The 25,041-nt window shown below is 36.8% G+C and overlaps 1 protein-coding gene across 4 annotated transcripts in view; it reads right to left on the bottom strand.

The window, feature by feature from the left end:
• Positions 1–25,041, bottom strand: part of MPP7 (MAGUK p55 scaffold protein 7) — a 147,452-nt gene that overhangs the window by 3,632 nt on the left and 118,779 nt on the right. For all 4 annotated transcript variants that reach the window (XM_059841146.1, XM_059841168.1, XM_059841161.1 and 1 more), the window contains 5 exons: positions 12,374–12,544; positions 5,604–5,684; positions 3,692–3,785; positions 2,512–2,620; positions 939–1,082 (listed from right to left, as the gene is read on the bottom strand). In XM_059841146.1, the coding sequence (XP_059697129.1) occupies positions 939–1,082; positions 2,512–2,620; positions 3,692–3,785; positions 5,604–5,684; positions 12,374–12,544 (599 nt within the window). The remainder of the gene's footprint in view (positions 1–938; positions 1,083–2,511; positions 2,621–3,691; positions 3,786–5,603; positions 5,685–12,373; positions 12,545–25,041) is intronic.

Here is a 25,041-nt window from a genome sequence, read left to right as displayed (position 1 = left end):
GAACAAATCTTTGTAATTTGTTTAAATGACTGTGAGAGATGGAACCTGTCCTAACTCAACAATGGCCCGAAGGTTGCTCTTAAAACCAAACTCCTCTTTGTTTTTATATACCACAAACCAACGTTTTCTTACAGAATGCAATTTCCAAACTATTCCAAATACACATTCTACATAGATACAGTCTGTGACTGTATCTGTGACTCACTTTGAAACAAAACCTAAAAAATCTTAAGTAACACCTGAATGAGGAAAAATTATACACACTGTAAATACAGATAAACAATCTAACAATGATCAACTTTGCTGTAGATTCAATTAAAATATAATTTCATTATAATACAAGGAAGCAAGTATGTTAATATTGGGTAATATTATTTTTTTTTCTGACTATTCAGAAAAACCAGCATTTGTTTCTTGCTTAGGTATCTTCTTCTTTCTTGCAATGTTCCATTTTTCTATAACATTTTGAAAACCCTCTATTTCTCTTATCCACAAATAAGGGCTTTTTATTAAAGGACCATTTACTTTTTCAATTGGTTTTTTATATTTGCATTTTCCTCTGAATTTAGACCCCTTAATACAGTTGACAAAACAAATAAATTCTTTTATTTTAATAGAAACATCTAAGCCTAGGTACAATTATTTTAAAGGAAATCCACAGCATTAGCTCCTATAAAGATATGCTTGCACTATGGGGGTTTTTTAATGACATAAAGTCAGAGGAGCATGGAAACTGTGAATACCCATGAGCATATCAAACAATGAAAACACCACAGTAAATGTGCAATATGAGAGAGGTTGAGAAACAGCAAGATGCTCATGTGAGCCCTGACAAGTGCTGTCAACAAGAACCAGAGATCACCTTTATTTTCAAGGTAAACTGCTACAAGTAAACTCCTGACAGGTTCTCCTGATTTACCATGTCTAATTATACTTACGGTAAAGGGTTTTGCAGTTCCCTTATCATCTTTACTTGAAATAATCTTGGCATTTTTTCTGGTTTCTCTCAAACGGTCAAGTGATGGAGGTTTTATAAATATAACAAATGGTTTAAACTCATATGTCCGCAAGTGTTTCACTGTCTGGGAAGAGGAAAAATTTTAATTAATTAGTTTATTTTGCACAATGGAATTTACTGCAATAAAAGAAACTCCCCACTAACCATAATAAACCCATAAAGCGTTTCTAGGCAGGTATTTTTCATCCTGCTCTGCTGACCAGCACTGATTCATCTAGGAAGAATTTTCAGAATGGTAAGAAACTCTTTCTCCAAGGGTGATCATTGGTCTTGATTTCCACATGGCTGCTGGTAAGCCCCATGAAGTCTGGCAAAGTTTGAGTCATGCACACCAGTGCCACTGGCAGTGAGAGGATGGAGAGGAACAGCAGGTACTCAGGGGAGGAGGAAAAGTTCAACCCATTTTAGCAAGAATAACCCTTTCTGTACCCATGAACATCAGCAGGAAGAGGTGTCTGTGACACTTGTTCACAAAAGGTCAATGATTTTTCTCTTCAGTACTGTGTGCCCACCACACAATTCCCTGCTGTTCATTTTCTCTGAGTGAGCTGTGTCTGGTGTTAGAGGCAGGTCTATGATTCAGCTGCAGCACAGGGTGGATGGTCAGAAGCTTTCTATTCTCTCCACACTGCCACAGTCCACAGGAAAACTCCATGCTGGAGAGTGGGATCCCAGAACGGTTCACAAGCTTGGGTCTCCAAGAGAATTTAGAGCTTTGCAGGAACACAGGCTGTGTGGGACAGGCAATGGACTTGTCAGCTCCCCTCCTCCCCTGGCACGGGCTATGGCTTCCCTGGCTGCTCCTCTGCCAGGGCAGCCCCTGCCCTGCTCCCGGGGCACAGCTCCGCATCCGAAACTGCCCCGGGAGCTGTGCACAAGCTGCCAGGGCTCAGAAGCCATACACTGGCCACCCTTGGAGAAGAGATGCTTTTTCTGGGTTTAAACAAACTAGTCCAGCTCCTAGAAGCACTGTGGTTATTAGGAGCAAAAAAATTCCTGGTGGAGCTGTTCAGCGGGGTTGAAAGACAAGGTCAATGAATGAAAAAATGATTTAGAGAGGAATATTCTTAACAATTATCCAGCCAACATCACATTTAGTGCATTCCTTGACTCATGTCCATCCTGCATGGAAATCCTTGGCATGAACAGTCTAGAGAAACATGTGAGAGAGAGTTGCTGGACTTGGTGATAACTCAAAACTATTCTGAAATTAAAGTTTCAGAGACAATCTCTTGCCCAAACTAACAGAAAGATAAATATGGGAGCATTCTGTAATTAAATCTTGAGTATTATGCTGCAGGCTTCCAATTTCTTTATTACTGGCTATATATTTATCCCTTTTCAGAGAGCCTCGCTTAGATAAAGCTAGCAAGAAAACCCACTCAGCAATCATTCAGTGTGGGATAAAGCACACTGTTTGAGAAATACTTTTTACCAGAATTCCAATATGCAATATGGGGAAGTACAAGAGTTTAGAAGACATGCTTACTTACATGAGGTTGCACATCCAACAAACAAACTTTGTTTTTAGCTAGAACTGATCGAACAGAGTCTAAACTTGTACCATAGTAATTGTTCTTATACTCGCCATACTCGATAAACCTGTGGCAGAAGGTAAAAACAACTGGAATAATTTCCATTTTCTCCAGAAAAAAAGCTTACTAGTATGCTTTATAAGATTTAATTCAGAAGCAAAAATATTTTACTTTACATGAGAATTCTACCGTGTTTTATAAAGGAAATGCTGTCAAGTACTTCGGCATGTCAATTTTAAGAAATCTTCCACTTTACTGCTTTCAAATCAGTAACACCTGCTTGTATTACAGTTAAAGAGAAAAAAGCACTGTAGTCCAACAGCCCACTAATGTTTTCCATCACCTCTTTTTCTGAACTAATGCAATGCAATAAAACAGTGGATAAGCTAAACAATAGAAACTACTGAAATTTCATTGCACACTACAGAATATCCAAATTCTCTGTCTCAGAAGAGGAGGAGTGATGACGGTGCTGGTGGAACCAAGGCGGCTGGTTATTTGCTATAAAAGTACAAGCACTATTTGCCAGAAAAGCAAAGCACAGTTTGAAGTTTCAATAAAACCCACAGCTTTGTGTCTAATACACTTTTGCCCTCTGAAACTGGGGCAGAATTTCAAGCTAGAGAATTTTACAGGCTGCTGGAGAGCACGATGCTACCATTGTCTCTTCATTTTAGTTTACTTTCTGGAGGGTGTACAGGCAGGGCCTTCACTGTAGATCTCTAAATTCAAAAGCAGAGGAAGTGCCTGGCCTGAAAGAGAGCAGAACTATGCAAACATTGACTCAGGCACGTCTGCAGCACTTCCACACCCCCCTTCGCTAGAGCTGCAGTGCTTTACTGCCATGACAGAAGATGCTCTATTAAAAGAATGCTCTCCCATCCCAAGCACCTATAATTTCAGTGTGTCCTTGAGGAGCTGAGGTACTGAAACTACTTGTAAGCTTAGAAACTCTTGTGTTTGCACATACTCCATATTTTTCCCTAGCTGCTTATATAACAACATGTAATTTTAACACATCTTCAAATCACTGCAACTTATATCCACTTTGACTTATTATCTAAAATAACAACCAGCCCCATTTTATAATAAACCATTGTTTTAACTGCAGTTCTAGTTAAAAATCTCTTCAACATACTTGTTATTCTGTACATCTGTCTCAAACAAGTGCTTGGAAATGAAAATGTATTCAACACCATCACTTTCCTGGCTTCTCCTTGGACGGGTAGTGTCTGCAGTTTCATCATATTAAAAAAAAAAAAAAGGAAAAAAAAGCACAAAACAATATAATGTAAACCAGTTCAGGAAAAGCTGAAAAGCACAGACTCTTTCTGCAATACTAAGCATAGCACTTCCCTCACTTCTGAAGCACATAAGGCTGCTCTGGATCTGGTAGGCAGCACACAAGCACATGACAGGATTGAGTTTTAAATGCATGCAGGAAAATGAAGAAAAACCTATTGGACAAGTATCAGATTATCATTTTTTATTAACTAGTGGAAAAATCCAATAAAATGAGGACAGCTGAATAATAAAAGGAACAGCAGTCCATAACAATTACCCCAGCCTTGCCTCTTGTTAAACTTATTAGCATATGAGACCATAAAGGGAAACAAAGCACACCATCCTGATTTATAAAATGTTATGTTCATTAACAACTCTTGTAGCTATGGTATGTGAAGCATGGTAATAAAAAATAGGGTGTGAACTTTATGTTTTAGTGCTTTTCTTTATCCCGTGATCAAAACAGAATTCCATTTTCTTTCAGTAGCCTTGTATTATTCACACTTCTTACTTTCCCCCAAGCAGGTATAAGGGTTTTGCTTGTAATATTTGTGGGGTTGTCATTTATGATTAATGAACCCATTAAAACATCCTATTTTGAACAAGTTGAATACTACAGCACCATGTAGTCTTCATCATATATGGACATACAAAACCTGCTTGCAGCCACACAGACTTAAATGCCATTTGATCTACCACTCCTCTTCTTAGGCTGACACAACGAGGAACATTTCCAAGACAGGAACCCCACTGTCTCTCCAAGTCCTGACTTACTGAATTTCAGGGAGAGGGATTCCTTTACATGTTTGTTTTAACTTATAACCACAAATTTGGAAGAGAAAAGAGAGAAGGCAGCTTGATGAATACTGTCAACTTTTAGAGAAATATTTTTGGGCAAATGATTGCATATACTTCAATGTATTAAATATTTTGGGAACATCTAGATTTTTTGCTATTGTTGCTTTCAATAACCAGTTGTAGCAAATGTATGCAAAAGAAATTGCTTGCCAAATTAAATGCATTAATTTTTCTACTTAGCAAATTCATTCATACATATACACTTCACAGAATATCTGCTCTTGCAAAAAACCTGAGAGAGAATCTCCCAAATTCAGAATGTTGGAGCCATATTTGTGAAGGATCCCTATAGAAGGCACAAGTAGAAAGCAAACTAAGAAATCAAAGTCTAAAACAGTTGAGTTCTTCGTATTAAAGAAAACCCAGTAAAGAATTGTAGAAGTTGATAAAACACAATGTTACTCAATTTTATAAAAATCACACTACTTTGTCAGAGACAGGAAAGAGGAAAAAACATCCTCAGATGATCTCTTCTAAAGCTAATAAAAGGGATTTAATTATTTTATTCACTGGATTACACTGTTTATAATCAATCTTCATTTTTCAGCCTAACAGATAAAGGCCAGTTTGCTGAATGCAAGCATTGGTAACAGAGTACATTTCAGCGCTTTACAGCCAAATGCAGGGTGTTCTTCAGCTGAGTTTCATTTACTAAACCTCAGTGACATCAATCATGCTAAACTTGTACTGAAAGTGTACTGCAATGCCTCTGAGCCAAAAAGCTTCATCAGTTAAATCAATGCTATTTAATGCACAACTGCAGCAGCACTTTTAAAAATAAGAAAAGCAATTTGGATGCCAAGCATGCATTTAGAGACCCAAATTTGAAATTACCTTAAAAGTAATACAATAATAAAGGCTAATAACGCAAGTATATCATTAGAGAATAGGAGAACATTTTTACTTACGTGGCACTGTTACCCCGTAGTGCTGGGTGTCACTGATTAGCAATTTCCGTTTAAGTTCATTCAGTCCAACCCCTACAGGACCTGAAAGAAAAAAATTGTCCTTTTTCCCAAGTGCAAGTATGCTCCAAGGTGAGACTTCATAGCCTATGGCTGTGACATTACTGCCTTTTACTGAGTGACTTGGAAAGGCTCATGGTTCCAGCCTCTCCTAGTATATACAGAGCTGACAAATTTTGGGGGATGTAGTTGGCAGTTACTCTGTTCTGATTATTTCTGAGGAAATATCAGTGAAAATAAGTTGCCAGCAAAGCTGACTTTCTTTTCTGCAGCAGCTACCCTCAGCATGCACCCACCTCCATCTCAGCCCTACTACAAACCCCAGCATGCCAACCTGCAGCTTTCCACAATAAAGACTGTTTGGCTGTTTTATTTTGCCAGAATACCCTCCACTTGCAGATTAGAGGACCCCAGCTGGCATGTGCAAAGTGCCCCCAAAGTCTCTGCACTCTCTATGTCAGCAGGGCCTCACTCCCTCCTGCTGCTGCATCCCGTGCCTGCACCAGATGTCCCTGGGGACAATTGTTTCCACCTTCCTATGCCCTAGGAGCACTGCTCCTTCCAGCCCCTACTGCAGGCAAGAACACTGCCTAGCTCCTGGCTGCCTGTAGCTGTCACCATCCACCTTTCAACTGTGTGAGGGTGGCATTGCATGGAGAAAGGAAGGAAGGGCAGTACTTGCCAGGTCACAACCCATTCGGGATATTTGGGTTTCTTTCTTTGTTGTTGATTTTCTTTTAAACTGTGCTTGTCTCCTGCCTGCTGTCTGAACGGGTCCAAAGCAAATGTTTCCTTCTTCATGTGACTGCCAAAGAGAGACCACTCTTGGAAGGAGGATGGCAGGAGGAAACAAAGACTGCATGGAATTTTTTTGACCTGTTTCCTCCACCTCCACTTGAGTAGTGCTGTACTAGAAGCAACAGAGCAAGATGTTCCTCTTGGCTTTTGAGTTGTCCCTAATTCTTAGTTGTTTGTCAGTGGTGCCTTAGGTCTCTGTGAGGGCACTCTGTCCTGTGAGGTCTCAAAGGCTCCACAGGCACTCGCTGCCTGTCCCCAGGAGCCCTTCATGCAGGGCTCCAGCCTGCCTGCCCGCTTTGGTGACAGAGCCATGGTGCTTGCTGTGTGTGAAGGGAGCTCAGCTCTGCATGTTCTTACATTTCTGACAGTGGACAGCCTTCATTTCTACAGAGCCAGGTCAACAGCAGAAGGCAAAGGAGAATAAGCCATTGGAACCATATCCTAAATAATGGAAGGATAATATCTGTGGTTTCAATGAAAATTCTTGCACATTTAGTAAAAGGGACACATGTATATATGGAGTGCTTCTTAACAAACACATTTTAAACATTGTAAAAATGTCCCAAACCTAATAAACGTGTCAATGAAATAGTGTTGTAACCACTACTTACTAGTGAGAGTCCGAAAACAGACTGATGCTTCAGTACCTTCAGGTGCCTATCTGTAAAAATGACCATACACCCTGTCTGGAGTTGAAACACATAATGATGAAAAGCAAGGGCTTGCTACTTTGCTGCTACCCCCAGACTATGGTTCTACTGTAAAATCTTAGACTTTCTACATTTAAAGTTTATGTGTGTTCACATCAGTTAAACACACAACTACATTTCAAGTTCCATCTCTGACCTTTCTGTAAATTAATCTATCAGTATGTATAAATGTTTATTTAATATGGTGCACAGCAGCCTCTACTGGTGCATGTCTGCAGAGGACAGCAATGTGTTATGTAGATAACGGCATTACTTTTGTTATAATTTAATTTTTTTCCTTTTTATAAGAGTTTAGCTCTTTAAGGCAAATATGGACTTTTATAGGAAAAGTAATTAAAACTCTTAATAAACCCTAGCAAAGTAAACCAAACCAAATGGAATTCAGTTTTTAAAAATCACTCTATTACTTTTAAGCAAAAAATATTTCCCATCAAATCCACACAAATGTTATTTCCTCAGTCTACATGCTGTCAAATCAACAGTATGCTTTTAGCTCTATTTATATATATAAAGAGTCCAGGCTTCACTTCCTGTGACACATGCTTTGGAAACTTAGCTTAACTCTGTTTCCAGATCACAACTTCACTGCTACTGTCTCCCCTTCCAGATTAACATTTTAAAATAATCTTTAAATTGAACTACTGAAAGGTGTAGAGTCTTTCTCAGTGCTGTCTTCACAAAGTCCTCATAACTGTAGCATATGGACACTGAAGGCTGATTCCAGCTCAGCAAAGCCATCCGTTATGTGGATTTCTATACTATCTCTCCCAAGTTAATATACAGTTCCTTTCTAAATATTCTTTTTGTTTTCATGCAGCAGAGAAAGATGCCAGCTTCTAATAGTTATAAATCTGAAGACAATTTGAACTCAAAAAGAGAATGAAGTGTCAGGATTTAAAAGGATAATCCTGATTCTTACAGTCAAATATAAGGCATGCAGGATCCATGTCTGTAGTGTAATTTTGGTTTACTATAAATCACCCCAGGCAGCAATATTTACAGTTATGCTGACAGATTTAGAGATACTTTGCTTACTTTTTTAAAGGAACATTTGTGCTGCTTGCTGTTGCATGCTAAGTCATGTTAATGGTCAAATCCTGCACAAGCGGACTGCAGTGCCAGCTCACTTTATTGAGAGACATCTACAGAATTAAACTACCAAAACTTGCACTAAATTTTGTACCACTCAGACACATCTGAAGAAAACTGAAAAAACTAAGTTTAGGTTTTGGGAGGGTTAAGCCAACCAGCCACCATTCTTCACCCACAGACACATAATGAGCTCCTAGCAGACTTTTGGAAAGAAAAGGAAAGTGGTCTTTCAGAAAAGATTTTGTGAGTTAGATGACAATATTCCTGCTAGGATCACAAGAACCCAGTAGGAGACCTGCCTTGAGAGAGGCTCTGTGGCTCAGTTCCTAGTACACTACAATGCAGTAACTGCACATGCATGTGTGACTGCAGCTCAGTGTGGTAGGAAAGGAGAACCTCATTATTTTGTGTTTCTGTACATTTTAACAGGCAGTGGGAGTGTACTTCGAGATCTATTGTTCACTGAAGTAGGATCAGTGAGTTCACACTGGTGTTCTCATAGGCAAGGCTAGGCACTATGTTACATCCTATGTATTTGTTCCCGAACCTTGCTGACCTTCCCATGCCTTCAATCAGGAAGTTTTAATGCAGATAGCAATTATAGGTCTCTTTCTTTATTGTCCAGCTAGTTGACTGGAATAGCATGGCCATGGTAGGCCATTTTCCTGCACTACTGCTGTAGATCAATTAAGACTCTGCAAGCCACTACTGAACATGTTTAGAGCTAAGTCAGGAGAGGTGAAGGGTTAAAAGGCCCTTTCATTTTATCCTCCTTTGCTCTGAAACAGACCTGGCCTCATCATAACTCCTTCATGATAAAACCAGAGGTGATGGATTAAAAAAAAAAAAAAAATCTAAGCAATACAACAAATAGAGAGCTTTTTCAGTCCCAGATTCCTTTTCTTTGCAGTAGTGACCAGAAACACATCTTTGTGGGAAGTACTGACAGCCTCATTCAGAGACAGAGGCTTTTCTGATCATGTCAGACACCAGTAACAACTTCTCCTTTATGGCTACATGCCTCTGGTCCTTGCTTCCACCACTGCCCACTTTGGACAGAGGCATCACCATGGGTGACCACAGCCCCTGAAAGGCTCTGCACACCTCCAGTGATCACACTGCATGCACAGAACAATGTGTGTGTTCTTGGGGACAAGTGCTCATGGTTTGCTACTGACAACTTCACTTTATCCTGCCCCTTCAGAAAGCTTTGACTTAGCTGAAACTATGCCAGATAAAGTTATTGCATGTAGCACATTCATTGTAACTCTAAGGAAATAAAATTTATGCTACTCTGGCTCTGAAAATTACCCAGAGCAGAAGATCTTGTGAACAAGGCTTTTCCCTCATTAATATAAATGAAAATTCTAGTGTCTAAATAATGCAAGTCATATTAAAATATTCTACCCTTGTCTGACAGGGCTGTGAGGTATGCAATGCTTAGGATACAGGCAATATTTGTGGTGGAAGACTTTAAGAATTTCTTGATAGCTTGGGAACAGTAAGTTACTAGAGGCAGACTGATGACATAATATTGGATAATTTTGTTTTTAGCAGACTCATCACAATCCTAACAATTTAAAGCACCACAAAATGTTTCTATCATTACTGTTTCAGATGATGTTATATTAGCCCCTAGGATTTGCAGAGCTTTATTAATGACCTTAGATTTGCAGGCAAGGTAAAATCTTGACAAACTGGTACACTGAGCTGAACCTGAGAGTAGTGTGTATCACACAGCAGGGCACTAAAATTACTGTGTGTGCAATTTGTGTTCATCTTTAAATTAGACTAGACCAATTTGAAATGAAGTGAAATTTGTTTTAAAGTTGTCAAACTCCTTCCCCCTAAAAAAAGGCAAAACCAAACCTAAATGTCCCCTTTTAAACAGTAAATCATATATTTAGACCCAGCTCCACACAACAGACATCTAGTGTCTCCACCAATTACAGCTATAAATTAATTATATCTCCCTTTCTTTCCTAGTACTACTATACAAATTACATTCAATGTATTATATGGAATGCTGCTACTGGCACACAAAAAGCTTTTAAAATGTGTTTGCTTCTACTCTACCTGTATTGCTTAGCTCTGCTAGTTTTTTCCACATTTTGCCCAAGACATTTTTATGGTATTGGCCAGACTTAAGCTGCTCTTAATATCCAGAGAAAAAACATTAGAACTACTGAAGTCCGCAATAAATTTCTGAATTGCTTTTGTTACTGAAAAAGCACTCTTTCTTCATTTGATTTATTACAACAAAAATCAAACAGAATCTCTAGGCATTCCTTAGATCAGACATATGAAATTTGTTATAAAAAGTCTACTTATCACACTTTTGCACTACACTCTTTTGATGTAACTGTAAAATCAACTCAACCATGTTATTACTTGTTGTATATTACCCAAAATCTCACAGTGATCACACTAGTAGGTGGCTGATTTTTAGTGCTGGAGAGTGACAAAACTGTTTATTAAAAACTCAATTTAATGTTCCCTTGGATATGAACGATATAAAAACACAGCTACTCAACAGTTCCTAACAGTCCCTGATAGAGGGTCATATTTCTCTGCTCTGCAGCTTTCAGAATGGAGGAAATTTTACTAATGAAAAAGCAGCCTATGTATTACTGCCAAGGAAACAATAATCAATGAGATGTTACTCACTCCTAGAGATGGTTACTCATTACTCATTGGTACTCCAATTGTTACCTTTAAAAAGCTTAAGATAATGGACTTTCTCTCTTTTTGGGAGACTGAAGCAAGGCATTTTGGTTATATAATAAATGCTGTGAGGAAGCCATGGCAGTGACAGATTATAGAAGAACAGAAAGCTGACTAAGAATAATATGTTGAGTCCTCCACAGCTATGCTTGCATTCATCCTTGGCCTACAGAGGTCCACCTGCATCCACCTTTCTTACTAGTTGTCCATTTACTTTTTCTAATGCAGTAGGTGGTTTTGTTTTTTTCCACTTTCATTGTCTGTCTTCATTGACCTCAGGTATTTATCCTGTTCTTTTGGGGTTTTTTTTCCACATAGATATATTGACTGATCACTAAGAGTGGAATATCAACTAATTCTTTTGAGTTTTAGTACAGCTTGACTGCCACATTCAGACTTGTAACCATGGTAGCTGTATTTTAATTCCATCTCCCCTTCGTTTAGGAAAGCTCTAAACACAATCTCCTAAAGCATCCTTATATGCAAGTTGAGACATCCTGTCTGGAAAGGTGGACTACTAGACAGGTGAAAAAATGGAGCATGTTCAAAGGGAAGGGGTTATTGGTCTGTGCTCTACGACTCATTGTAAGGGGAGTTCCCTGGGACATACTCTATTTCACATCCATACCAACGACACAGACTAGGCCCTTACAAAGCTTGCCCATGGCTAGATACAAGTGACTTGCTCAAGGGCAGGACTTCCGTCCAGAGAGCTCCAGGCATAGGCTGGCAGAACTTAGTGAAATTTGATGAGGACAAAGTTCTGCATTATAGGCTGACTGGTTGGATGACAAGGGCCTTAGGGTTCACATGGGCAGAGCTAAGCACAAGTCCCCAGTGCTCGCTGGCAGCAATGAAGGGAAACAGGAGACTGGGCTGGACCACCAAGAGCCTGGCCCATAGAGGGGAATGATTCTTCTCCTTCACTCAGCACTTGTCAGTCCCTTGTGAGGAATAGCCTGTCCACAACAAGCCCTGCACTAAAATACTGTTGAGAAACTGGATCAAAGACATCAGAGGGCCTCGGAGATGGTCAGGAGCTGAACCACATAACCTCAAAGAGAGACTGAGGGAACTGGGCTTGCCTGGCTTGGGGAAGAGATGTCTTCAGGGGGAACCCACCAGAACCCTTCTGACACTCGCTGAAAAGATGGAAGCCACCTCTTCACTGAGCTGTGAGGTAAGACAGGGAAGACATGATGGGAATACAGGTTCCTAAAGCTGCTGCCACCAGCAACCTGCTCAGAACCTGGTGTTGATCTCACGCAGTGGGAGGCTGGACCAGGTGAACTCCTGAGATCCCTTCCAATTTAAATGACTTTCCGGTGAGCATTGTGCTAATCAGCAGGTCTCTGTTTCCCCAGGTCAAAAAGAAAGAAAACAACTTACCAACCAAAACAACAAGCCTGTATTTCTCATTAGGTTGTCGTCTATATTTTGCAACTTCTTCATAGGTTGGGATATCTGCTGTATCATACTGATCACTCTTCTTGCACTCATACATGGACTTGTTTGTTTTTTTATCTTTTCTGCTAAGACGAAAGCTTCTTCTAAAACCAGCTGCAGTAAGAACAGGGTTTTTTCAAAGTAAGAAAATAAGTCTTCTTAAAACATTTGAAAACAGTCTCCTCCAAACATTCAAGGATTGGAGCATGGAATAAAAAATGTATTATATGTTTAATAAGCCAGGTCATTAGAATGACATTTCTCATGTTTTTAAACTATATCAGGTACTTATTTAAACTGCAAAATTAAGATTACTGATAAAAACAGAACCTTTGTAACAACAAACTGCAAAATATAATTGCTATTAAAAATTGTTAATATATTTAGATTATTTAGACAATTTGAGTATCTTATAAATTGATATATATACACAAGGCAATTCATGCAAGCTGGAGTCTCATACCACATTTAATGCATGTCTATTAAATCACCATGGGACACACTCATCAAATACAACATAGGATAGAAACACATCTAGTGGTCGAAAGGGTTAATGAGAATTAACTCCTTGAACAATTCTCTTGTGCTTAGCTCCATGCTGATAGTATATTAAAAAGTGCATTAAACCTTTCCTGAGTATGTTTAATAGTCAATCCAAGCACTCATAGTTAAATTACAAACTATTAGAAACATCTTAGACAATACAGTACCCATATTATGAAATTAAAAGTTAATATGGCTATTAAATCTATATTTAAAATTACATCAGCTGTGTGATATCTATCGTGCCTTCTAGAGAAAACTTGAAATTTCACATAGCTTTTAAGCACTCTCAAAGGAGAAAATCATTGGCATTTTCAAGCAGAATGGCACAAAAGACCCGTTTTACACTACAGGTTAAGAACTAATCTAGTCCTCTGTTAATGACCTTATAGTTTTTCAAATAAATCCTTTATACTGCATTACATTAAATTTTACTGGTATCTCTACAACATCGCTTTTGTTCTATAAGGAAGTATAGGAAAGACTGCGAAGACTGCAAAGCTAATTTCACTGTCTGGTGGAAGAAGAGTAGAACACAAGTTATACTTTAGATTCTGGAAAAGTTGTTGGTGTTTTTTCTCCAGAACACTTCATGGGACAGTAAAGATATGTAAACTTTTGTTAAACCCAGATTTTCAGTAAAATGTTTTTATATTCTTATAATAGCTTATGTTTAGGTGTTTGAGAAGTAGTCATATTATAATTTCTTCTTCAAAGGAAATATTGTGCAAGTTCAAGATTCAGTTCTGCAAATATTTAGCACCAGATCTGAAGAGAAATGCTACAAGGCTTAGTTATAGGCTTAGCATTTTTCATACATGCAGTTTCATTGAGCATAAATTGTCACAGATCCTAGACCACAGAGGATGTTAACGAAGTTAGTTAATTGGTGTTAACCCTTATACCTACAGGAATCTACAATACAAGCATACAAACAAAGGATGAAAAAAAATTTTGAGAATATCATGACATCAACCCATTTATATTCATATATAAATATGAATAAGTAAACTGAAAATCTATGACAAAGGAGAACTAGCACCCACAGAAAGGGCAGATGATATGTTTAAGAAGTACAATATAGTCCAGACTAAGTAGGAGGTGAGCTGACATAGAAAAAGATCAAAATATGAGATATGAAAACAATAATGAAATAGACTGGGTTACATTATTTTATTATTGAATTAACACTGACATTGAAATGACTGCAGTCAGAAACAGAAATGCTCTGTTGGAGAGCTTACACCCCCACAAGAGGGCTGGGGAAATCTTGCCTGCCCTAAGGTGAAGTCCATCACAACACAAAGATGTTCTCTTGATCACAACTATGCCTAAGTGTACAGACAGCTATATAAAGAAAGGTTAAAAGTAGCTTTAGCAATACAGACTACAGACACATGAAGTGAGTTACAAGTTTCCTGAGGCCTCATCTAAAATGCTCTTGATTAAAAAAACCCAAACACCAACAAAAAAAGTTGCCCAAATCCTGAAAATTATTCCGTTTGTTGCATTTATTTTCCTTTATAATCATTTTATGGAAAAACAAAAAAGAGAAAAAAAAGAAAGAATAATTCTTCACCATTGACTACTAAATGCTTTACAAAATTAAGACCTTTGTTACGAGACCAAGAATCTATGTATCTGGAAAAGGTAAAAAAGTAAGAATAATGAACAAATGAAGCTAAATCAGTGGTCTCCATTCCAGTTTGGTGTTGACCTTTCAATTAACAGCAGCTCCATGCCCCTGATCAGCTGTCTCAAAATGCCATTAAAACAGCTTCTCAACCTCCACTTAAATGGTGAACTGTGCAATCCTTAGGAAAACTATTTTTTCTGCAAAATCTTCCTATCAATTCAATCCCCACTTTTAGGTTTTGGTAAAAACATTTGTAACTTGTTCTTCTTTTCTCCAACAAATTTATTCAGATCTCATTAGTAAACTATCAGGTGGTAGATTATTTAAGAATTTTCATTTCTTTCACTCCTTAAAAAAATGAGAAAATCTTTCAGCTCTGTCTTCAGACTGATTTGTCCCTTGTCACTTTTAAAGGCTCCACAGGAAACATAACCAAGACTCAGGTGATATGATTCCACTGCTAACATGTGTTTCCTTGAATAAAATATTTGATATTTCTGCCACTGAAACTCATTGGTAAAATGAAAACAGTAATATTGTCCTGTGTATTAAGAAAGCTCAACAAAAAGTTCAACCAGAATTTAGACACTGCATAAAATAAAATATACTAATTAAAAAGAACAAATGTGAAAAAAACATAGAAACCAGAGTAAGGTTGACCTCTCTGCAGTGTGCTGGTGAAGATGCTCTGTAAAACTACTGACTATTAAAAGTTTGTGGTATACTGTTCACTTCACCATTTTATCGCTATTTTGAATTTGAAAGTTTTTTAAACTGTTCCTCAAAGTCCACCTGAATAGCCCATACAGAATCTCAAGAAAGTTTGCTATAAATAGCATTCAAACCCAAAACATCCATTTCCAAGAGGAAGGATGTTTCAGATATATCCAACACTTCTATGATACTGCTGCTGCGTTCCTGAAAGCATCCTCATTGCTCATCATCTGCCATTATATGTCCTCTCATGTATGGCTTAACTTTACTGTGACCTAGAAGCTGTTTTATAGAAATGCTAATAAATATTTTCTATTGAATGTCTGCATTTGTAATTGCATTTTATGTTTTATGTTATGGGAACAATGACTGCACAAAAATATTAAGCTGAACTGAAACAATATTGTACTTTTAAGGAATAAAAACATGTATGAAAAGGCAAAATATATTCTACTAATGTCTGCATATTTCATAGTTTTGAAAACATAATTCATGTATTTAAATGAACAATAGAGCATCATTAAGAATACAGTAATGATTACTACAGAGAACCAAACCCAATACTAATATGCAGCAGAAAAGGTTTCTATAAAATGATTCACGTTAAAAGTAAATTTCCATAAAGAACAAAAGGAAAATGTATTGCTTGCCTAGATTATTTGATAATATAAACCTTGATGAATATGAAAGGAACTGCGGGCTATGCTGTCTGTGGAATATGGGTATCAGCAGAGATTAACCTTAGTTGCCAAGTATGCAGACTATAAAATAAAAGGGGAAAATTCTATCACTAAAGCGACATAATCTCCTGAACACTGAGAAGCTTGCACCAGCTCACTGGTTACAGCTACACGTCTAGGAGCTTACTGAACATGCAAACCTATAAACTGCTGCTGGAATGTAACAGATTGGGTGAAATAAGAGCAGGCTCTGGAAAGAAAATATTAAGAACAAATGTTCTCAAACTACTGATGTCTTCAAAACTTATACCTCTTAATATGAAATAAAAAATCATTACTAATAAACTTAATTAAGGCCCAAAAATCAAATAGAAATCACTTAGATCTCTAAGAAGGATAAAAACACCTTAGCAGAAAAGGTTGATTATTCTTTTAACCATTAGCAGTATACATTTTGTCCTTTCAGAACAACATCCTTACACTTACACAGAGAAATCCACTGGGGCCTCACACAGAATCCAAACTGAAAACACACAATGTGTGAACCTTCCTGCCTTGCAATATTTTAAAAGGATGATGTTGCAAATAGCTGTGCTTATTTAATGACATAATTCTGAAGAAGTAGATCGCAACTATGTTGTGTAAATTTCAGTCCAAATATACTAATAAAACCAGAAAGTTAATTTCTCAAATTCAGACAGACTACACTAACAGGAAATAACAAAATATAAATTTGTGCATGCTTCATAAATTCACAAGTAAGACTCCAGAATGCTATAAAGCACTTACATGGGCTTTTGTTATTTTTCATTCATTAAAATCAGTGCTTAAGTATGTGCTCAAATTACATATGTTCTTCACTGAATTTAATTTCATCTTAGAGTAAACAACTTCTATTTAACTGTAAATGCATTTAAGAGCACCCTTTGTATTCATATTGCTGACAAAAGTGAGTTTGGTACCATGGTCATTATCTAGGTTTGTATGAACATAATATTTTTACTAGATATTTCTGGATATTATTTTTCCCCCAAAATATTGGTATTCTTTTTACATTGGCTTGTATATTGAGGATTTCTATTGTTACACAGGAACTGCGCAAACACAGAGCAGACTTCTTACTATGTTTGCTTCTGGACTGATTCCCAGCTTGCACATTTAGACAGGGTTAATAAAAATTTAGATTATGTCTGGATTTTAAAGACGAAATTGAGAATTGTAAACAGATGATATTCATCTGTATTTATTGTATGTTCATAAAGGTTCAAGCAATGTAACCAGAATTTAAGCTTGGCAAAGGCAAACTCCTAACGTTTTCCTCAGCAATTCCTCAGGAAATTACAGCAGAAACATACAATACCATACTGTGGCTTAAATATTAGAATTTGGTGAAAAATCATTAAATTTATCTGAATCACTTTAGAGGAGAGGGTTCAAATTAATAGCAGTATAGCCTTGGATATAAAAGATTTGACCCAAAATGGTTCAGACATTCTGTCTTCTGAACACTCTCCTCCTGTGCTCCTCATGACTACCTTATATGTGTGTGAAGTACATATCCTTTCAGAGAGGGTTGGGTGTTCACAGAGTAATCTGGTTCACAAACTGCAGTGCCAGAACCATATATATGGTTTGTGAAACAAGGAGACACTGGAGTGTGTGGGACAGTTTGAATTATAAATCACTAAGTCCTGTTACTGCATGCAAAAGAATGGTAACATTAACTGTCAAAAGCCTACCTGCTTGTTCTTAAGATAGGAAAATTTTAAACAATTGATTCTTAGTGAAGAGTTACAAGGAACCTTGAATTTTTAAACCAAAAAGCTAATTATACACAATCAGTGAATATACTTGTGTCCTTAACCCAAAACCAGTCCTAACATTAGTTTTTCTGCCTTCTGACTCTCCTCTCTGACATCTCACCCCAAAACCACACACCCAGCATGAGATGGCTGAAGGTACCACCTCTGGACTGCTGACAATATTCCACAACATGGAAGCTCTCAAGAAAGAAACCATTGCCTGAACTGTACTTAGCAATTCTAAATAATAATTGTCAAGTTTTGCCTAAGTAAACTACAATGCATCTTGACATTTTGTTCTTTGCTTCTGGGACAACAGTCTTCTTCCTCAAGAGGCCTCCTTCCTAAAATGGCCATGTCTTTTTGGTAATTATGGACCAAAATTTTTTGGTGAAAAAGGCTACACTACCTAGAAAAGGTGGATTTTGTTTTGCTACCTTTGTTCTCAAATAAAGCAGCAGCCCACTAAGATCTGATTGCAAAACTGTGATAGTCTCACCCTAAGAATTCATGCAGCGTGTATATACATACAGAAAGAAAAGACTGGGTGGGGGGGGGTGTATTGTTCATGTTTCAAATAAAATATTAGATAAGGAAAATTAATTTCATCTGGAATCACATCCAAATTATCATTTTCCAAACATACCCAATATTTCAATACAATTAAAATTCATCATGAACTTAGTTGATTGCTTAACAAAGGTAAGAAGTGTATTTTCAGCATGATCAGATACTCAGAAGTTCCACAAGCACAGAATGGAATTATACCACACTAAGGTTTTGTAAACAGGTCAGAGTTCTTTCAGTGATATACTTTGTGTGTACCTGATGTAGTTTCTATACCACATTTAAAACAACTCCAATTTACAGTATTGGTCTAGGATGTTTTAGTGAGCCCACTGGCTTGGAAATACTTAAGTACTTCGACAAGTTTCTCCCCTTCCTCTTGTAGTAGGAAGATGAAAGTCTTGAGAAAAGGGCTGTTTGCCACAAAATCTGCTCCAGTCAGCCTTCAGCTGGCAGGAATTCTGGACACTTTCAACTAAAATATTTTTACATAGGTTTCAAAATGGCACAAATTAAAAAGTTGAAACATATCATGGAACATTCACCTTTTTTAAATGTTACTTTTGTTTGAAATTTGGAATCTTGAATATGAAGCCAAAGGACTCTTGCCCCTCCTCTTCCCCGTTCCCCGCAATGATACATTGAGCTCAGACCAGCTTTAAAGCTAAATTTAAGCTACTGAATTATTATGACTGATATTTTGTAATGTGGAAAAAGAACTGGTGCCTGCAAATTTGCTCTATATTCTTACTGAATCCTCCCAAAATGGTTAGATAGACGTGTACAAAGAAAAAACGCATACACAAAACTTGAATAAAACCTTGAGAGTGTCTTTAAATAATTTTTCATTATATGGTAACCTTTTTGTTTTATTAAACACATAGCTTGCTTCATGTACTTTAAAAATTTTGACTTTAAGATCAAACCAGTATTTTATTAGCCTATGTTTAACCAGGTAAAGGCATACGCTATATAAACCCTTTATGTCAAATCCAATGAGCCATGTTTAAAACCTTAATATTCATGCATTTGTCATGCAGAGTAAGGACATTTGTATGCAGATTACCCCCAAAAGCACAGAGGACACAGTAGCTCCAAGGAAAAGAAGCTGAAAGAAAGGAACAAAATTGTCTTTTGTAACCAACTGCTCACCTAGATAGGATCCACTGTTGTGACCAGCACATTCAGCATCTTCTGGACGAAGGGTAAAAGCATACAGAATAAGAGCCAAGAAATAAAGCAGAAAAGTTAGAAGCCCAGCAAAAAATACAGAAGAAATTATTTCAAGAATGACAACTGTACAAAGCACAGCATTAAAAAGCCTTCAATAAGCCATTTTCTTAAAAACATAAAACAATCTTTATTGTTTTATATTTTAGCTGGAGATACTCTTGGATTTTGCAGCATGCACACTGATCTTTTTACCTTTTCAAGCAAAAGTTGTGATGATAACAAACATTCTAAAAAAATTCTAACACTGTATTATTCACGTTTTATCAGTTAATAGAAAATATGCCACTTAAAAGAAAGCAGAACGATTTGATGTAAATCAAGCTTTTTTGTAAACGATACATTATCAAACTTTAGCTTAATGTTTTGGCTCACTGGATTAGACAGAAAGGTTTTTGATCAAAAACACATCCTCTCATTTAATATAAAATAGCTAGAATGTATATTTTTACATGCCAGAGGCCCTTTGATCAAAAATATGAGCTACAATTTCTAATGCTTTTATAAACAAAAGCCTCTTAAGTAAAAAAAAAAAAAAACCAACAACAAACAAAAAACCACAAGAGATCAGCTGCTATTACTTTAACATATGCTGCAAACATACCAATAACCGGCTACACTCAGAGGGAAACTCAGAGGGAAAACAGTAACAATGACACCACATAGATGAACCTTCTACCATCCCAGAGAAACAGTCTGTCAGTATTAGTCAGAAGCTCAGGACCTCTCATGGCCATGTAATTAACTCGGAACCATCTCTCTCCACCCCAGCCCACCCAAGTGCTGCCAGTATTATTCTGTCATATCATACTGCTTTTCTATACATATCTTGCAGAAGTTCAAGAGAGAGAAAGCAGTTTAAAACAACAGTTCAAATTACTGATCATTAAATAAGGCAACTAGATATATTCAGATATTTTTATCTACTTTAAAACATGATTCAATGTATTTGGTGGCAATATGAAAGCATCATATGTATAACATCTCCTAGAAACACTGGACTATATTCAATTTAATTCTAAACACATGTTCTCTAAATAAAATTATTGGGCTATTCAGGGAAACTTTTATACATGTACCTTCAATTTCCTCTGAGAAGCACAAAGGAGAAATAGGAAAGGAAATCATTAAACGGAGTGAAAACATAACTTTAGAAAGAAAAGTTAAATCGAAGAAGAAAAATGCACCTACCACACTCAACCGCTTCCTCATCTTAGAACAGCCAAAAAGACAAAGTATTATTGTTTAATACTTCATAAATAGGAAAAAAATTAAGGTATGTAAGCTACTCTCAAATTCTCTTGACAGCACCTATTATATCGAGGCATATACCAACATACCAGTAGTGAGTTTAACTACACTCAGAAAAGGATGTAAAAAGGCATTGAAATACTATGTGCGTTTTAAATTCCCATATGTGATTCTTCCACTATTCATTTGGAAGAAATGACCTTACCCTGCTGTCATGGAAGATCTCTCTGGTATTAAATGCAAAGTTTGTTAGTTCCAATTTATCAATCTTAACATAGAATTTCTAAGAATCACTACCATGAACATGATCTCAGTATTTTTCTGCACTTACAGTAAGAGCTGGGACTGCCCTTTGAGATGCATTTTGAAAAGGTTTTTTGGTTGTGGCTTTTTTTCCTTTTTTTTTTTTTTTTTTGAATGCCTACAATTGCAGCTGAAAACATGCTGAAAGAATTCACATACTCTTGTCATCTTTTCTCTGGCATTATCCTAATATAATAGATATACAGAAGACTTTCTCCTTACCTATAGTAAATCAATAAATTTCTGCTGCCTCGATAGTAGAAAACATACATTTTTGTAATCATCTTTGGGGTTATGCAGAAAAGCAAGATAAATATAATGTATTTTTGTTCACAAAGATATTATATGCTAAGGTTAAGATTTATAGAGAGATTTAGCAATCTACCTCTCATTCAAATTTCCTTTAGAATGTGGATAAACAGGGCTAAAATACAACTGTTTCAAAGACTTTCCATGAAACATGTATTTTCTCAGAATGTGAAAAATTATTCAAGAGCTATTTTACAATCTTTTATGCATAACTAATGTACAAAACAAAGGTCAGGTCAAAATTCTCCTGCATATATGACCACATGGAAGAGTTCTTCTCATTTCATGTCATGAAATGGACATAAGAGTCTCTTCTGCCGCAGGAAAAATACTGTTTTGTACAATCATTTCTTGGTACCATTTTTCTTCAGGACTTACATTTTAAAATATTCATTTGGAAGACTTTTCTGAATTTTATTTAAAGTTTATTTAAATGGTCAAGGTGACCATATGGTTTAAGTTGGCTGGGAAGTCCTCTAAGGTGAACGCTCCTTGGCTGACCACATCTGGTGCCTTAAAAGAGTGTAGACAGTTTTGCGAGTTGAAGGTGAAAGCACTGGACGCATTTTTCTCTTTTGAGCCTAAAAGCTCCCATTTCTTGACAAATGGCCTAAAGCTGGATCAAGAATGGCAAGCTGGCTTCCAGGCACTAACTCTTTTCTCCTTCTCTGTGATGTATGACAAATTTTTCTGTATTTCCACTTCCAAGACTTTCAATAGACTGCAATGTGTCTCCTGAAAACAAGTCACTAATGCTTAATGTCAATTCACATAAATAGATCTTAAAAGTTTCTTGAATTTAACAAAGTTATTTGACTTAACTAATGAATGTGCATTTTAAAATACTGTCTGGTATTTTAACACTGGTAACAGGTAAGCCCTCATTTATGAACATGAAAACCCAGACCAGGAGCAAAGGAGGTCGGTCTGTACACATGGACAGAGGTCTGTACTTGCTCAGCCCTGACCACTGCAGACCTCACAGGAGTCCTGCAGGTGTGGTACACAGCAGAGTTACAGAATCAGGGCTAAGAACACTGAAAGGAAGCCAGGCTTCTGGGCTACCCCTGCCAGGAAAGGGAACATGCTTATCCATAAATGAAAGACATTAGGATTCCCAAGTGAGTCAGCTGAACCCAGAAAGCACAAGCCAAAACGTCTACAAGCCGAGGTTTAATGTTGAGATAAAGGCATTCTGAACTTCCTGTGTTTTGTTAAAAATCTTCCTTCTTAATACTGCTCTTAACTTTCTTGGGCTACTCTAAACGTTGAAAATAATGGTCCATAATGAAAAGATCTTGGAAATCACTGGGTTTTCATAGCTTAATGCAGCTATAAACAGTCATCAACATGCAGCTCCCAGTTTGAACTTTACAAGGACCTTTACCGGAGCTACTGCCTGTCCCTAGTAAAGTCAGAGGTTACTTGCCAGCAAACTTTGCATTGTGATTCACTACTAAATACGGCTCTGTGCATCTGAAGCAGCTGTATGCATGAACCAAGTGTGTGCCCAAAGTTCCAAAGTTTTGAGACATGAAAAACTGGGGCCAATACAGTTCACTAAATGGAAGTGGGCTGAGAAAAGAAAGGTCTTCAGCTGGAGGGGACAAGTTAAAGACTAAAAGAGGTCAAAGTCTAAAGAGGAGGAAATCTGATGGGAAGTAGGAAAACAAAAGCAATGACAAAATGAAAAAAACCCCAAACCCAAACCATAAGGCAACATGGAACAAATAAAACACTGAGAAAAGAAGAAATACAATCCATTAAATGTATTGTGGTAAGAAGGGAGAGGAAGTTCCAAAGAAAATAGTCATGAAACAGGTTTATGAAATGACAACAAAGCTGTAACAAGACAAATGGGAAAAAAGAAATAGGAAACACAAGCACAATGGAAGCTTAGGTGGTTTTATTTATTTTAGAAAGATTTCAGAGCAGCCAATAATGCTAAACTAAAACAATGAAAACCAGTATCATATACACTGCATTTTTGTATGTATTTTAAATGAAATGTAATCAAGATTTGGTTTTTGTGGGCCTCACCTAAATTATACTACTTAGGAAGCTCATAACCAGAGCCACTTCCAGGAACACTCTCAACTCTTTGGAACAGCCCAGCATCAGATTAAGATTTTTTTGCTTTTGTTGACTTTCTTTCAAAAATATTTCCACCAAGCAATTTTACTTAAATGTTTCTCAATCTAAAATTTGATCCAGCAACTCTGTTCTAGTTTCTTATCACAAACAAGTTGCATTATTCCTTAAACTATACTTTAGTAAGCAAGAAATTGTGATGTACAACAGTCAGCATTACAGTGAATATATTAAACACTCTTGATTTTTTAGTGATGAACAGCCCCATATAGCAATCAACATTTATACTGTTTTGCAGGTTTTTATGCTCTGGAGTTTTGTAGATTGAATGATAAATTATGTTCATGCAATGGGAAATTTAAGATGATCAAATTTAATTCTCTTATAAAACAATCAGATAACAGTATCTCTATGAAGATAATTTGGAAAATGAAGAAGGATAGTCTTGCAGTGAAGGACAGATCCATTTCCAGTTCTGTCTCATGTGAACTTGGCTCAAATGTCATCCAGCTTCAGGTTTCCTTAATTTCTCTGTGGTAGCAGGAAGTTAAGATTTGTAAGGACAGGAGACTTCTGAACAGAAATGCTAATGTGCTAATTTAACTCTATAGGTCTGATTTATTTTTTGTTTGTACTTGTAACTACCTGCAGGTGGGCAATCAAGTTTCAAATATGTATACAGAAAAATACTGAGAAGAAAGGCAGAGTTAAGACTGTGCAGCAATTATAACAAGCACAAAGAATCCTACTATACATTTATCCTACATCTTTGGTCTTCAAATACAAGTAGTACAAAGCATTTATTCTTTTAGCCTGTTTAAATTTTTTTGTTGGCAGAACATAATCTTCAATTCAGGACACTCAACTCTGGGTAAACTGGGTTACATCTTGTTTGAATGAACACCATTTGGCTGCAGTTAAGTCTTTCCTCTTGCTCACACAGTGCCAATCACATCTCATAAATCAAAATTGAAAGTAAAATGGGTTTTAAGCTTTAGAAAAACTATATGATGATGGCTTTATCACAGTAAGTATTTACATTTAGCATTAAGTACACAGAACAAATGTATTTTCATGGAAAAGACATCTCTGAACAACTCTGTCATATATGCTACATACATATATTAAACTGTACACACAGGGTATAGGTATACACACATACATATGAACACAGTGCACAAGTTGACAGAGCTTACAGGCCATACTAGTATAAAATATAAAGTTACCAGTAATTTTTATCAGACAACACATACATAATGTAAGAATAAACACAGTAACCACTGTGAAAGCAAAATTATGCTGAAGGAGTATAATTTCTTGCCTGATTATTGCAGTTTATAACAACTGCAGAATAGTAAGTTATTGGTTGTTATTCATATAATTTTCTTCCTCAATAAAACAGGTTATCACTTCTGCCTTCAAATTAAAGTAAGCTACACGTGCAAGAATGACCAAACCTGTTGGCAATATCTATTGCGGTCAGAG

The sequence above is a fragment of the Haemorhous mexicanus genome, chromosome 1 (genome assembly GCF_027477595.1).
Source record: "Haemorhous mexicanus isolate bHaeMex1 chromosome 1, bHaeMex1.pri, whole genome shotgun sequence".
NCBI lineage: Eukaryota > Metazoa > Chordata > Aves > Passeriformes > Fringillidae > Haemorhous > Haemorhous mexicanus.
The sequence above is the reverse complement of the archived record's forward strand: the minus strand, read 5'-3'. Positions and strand labels throughout refer to the sequence as shown.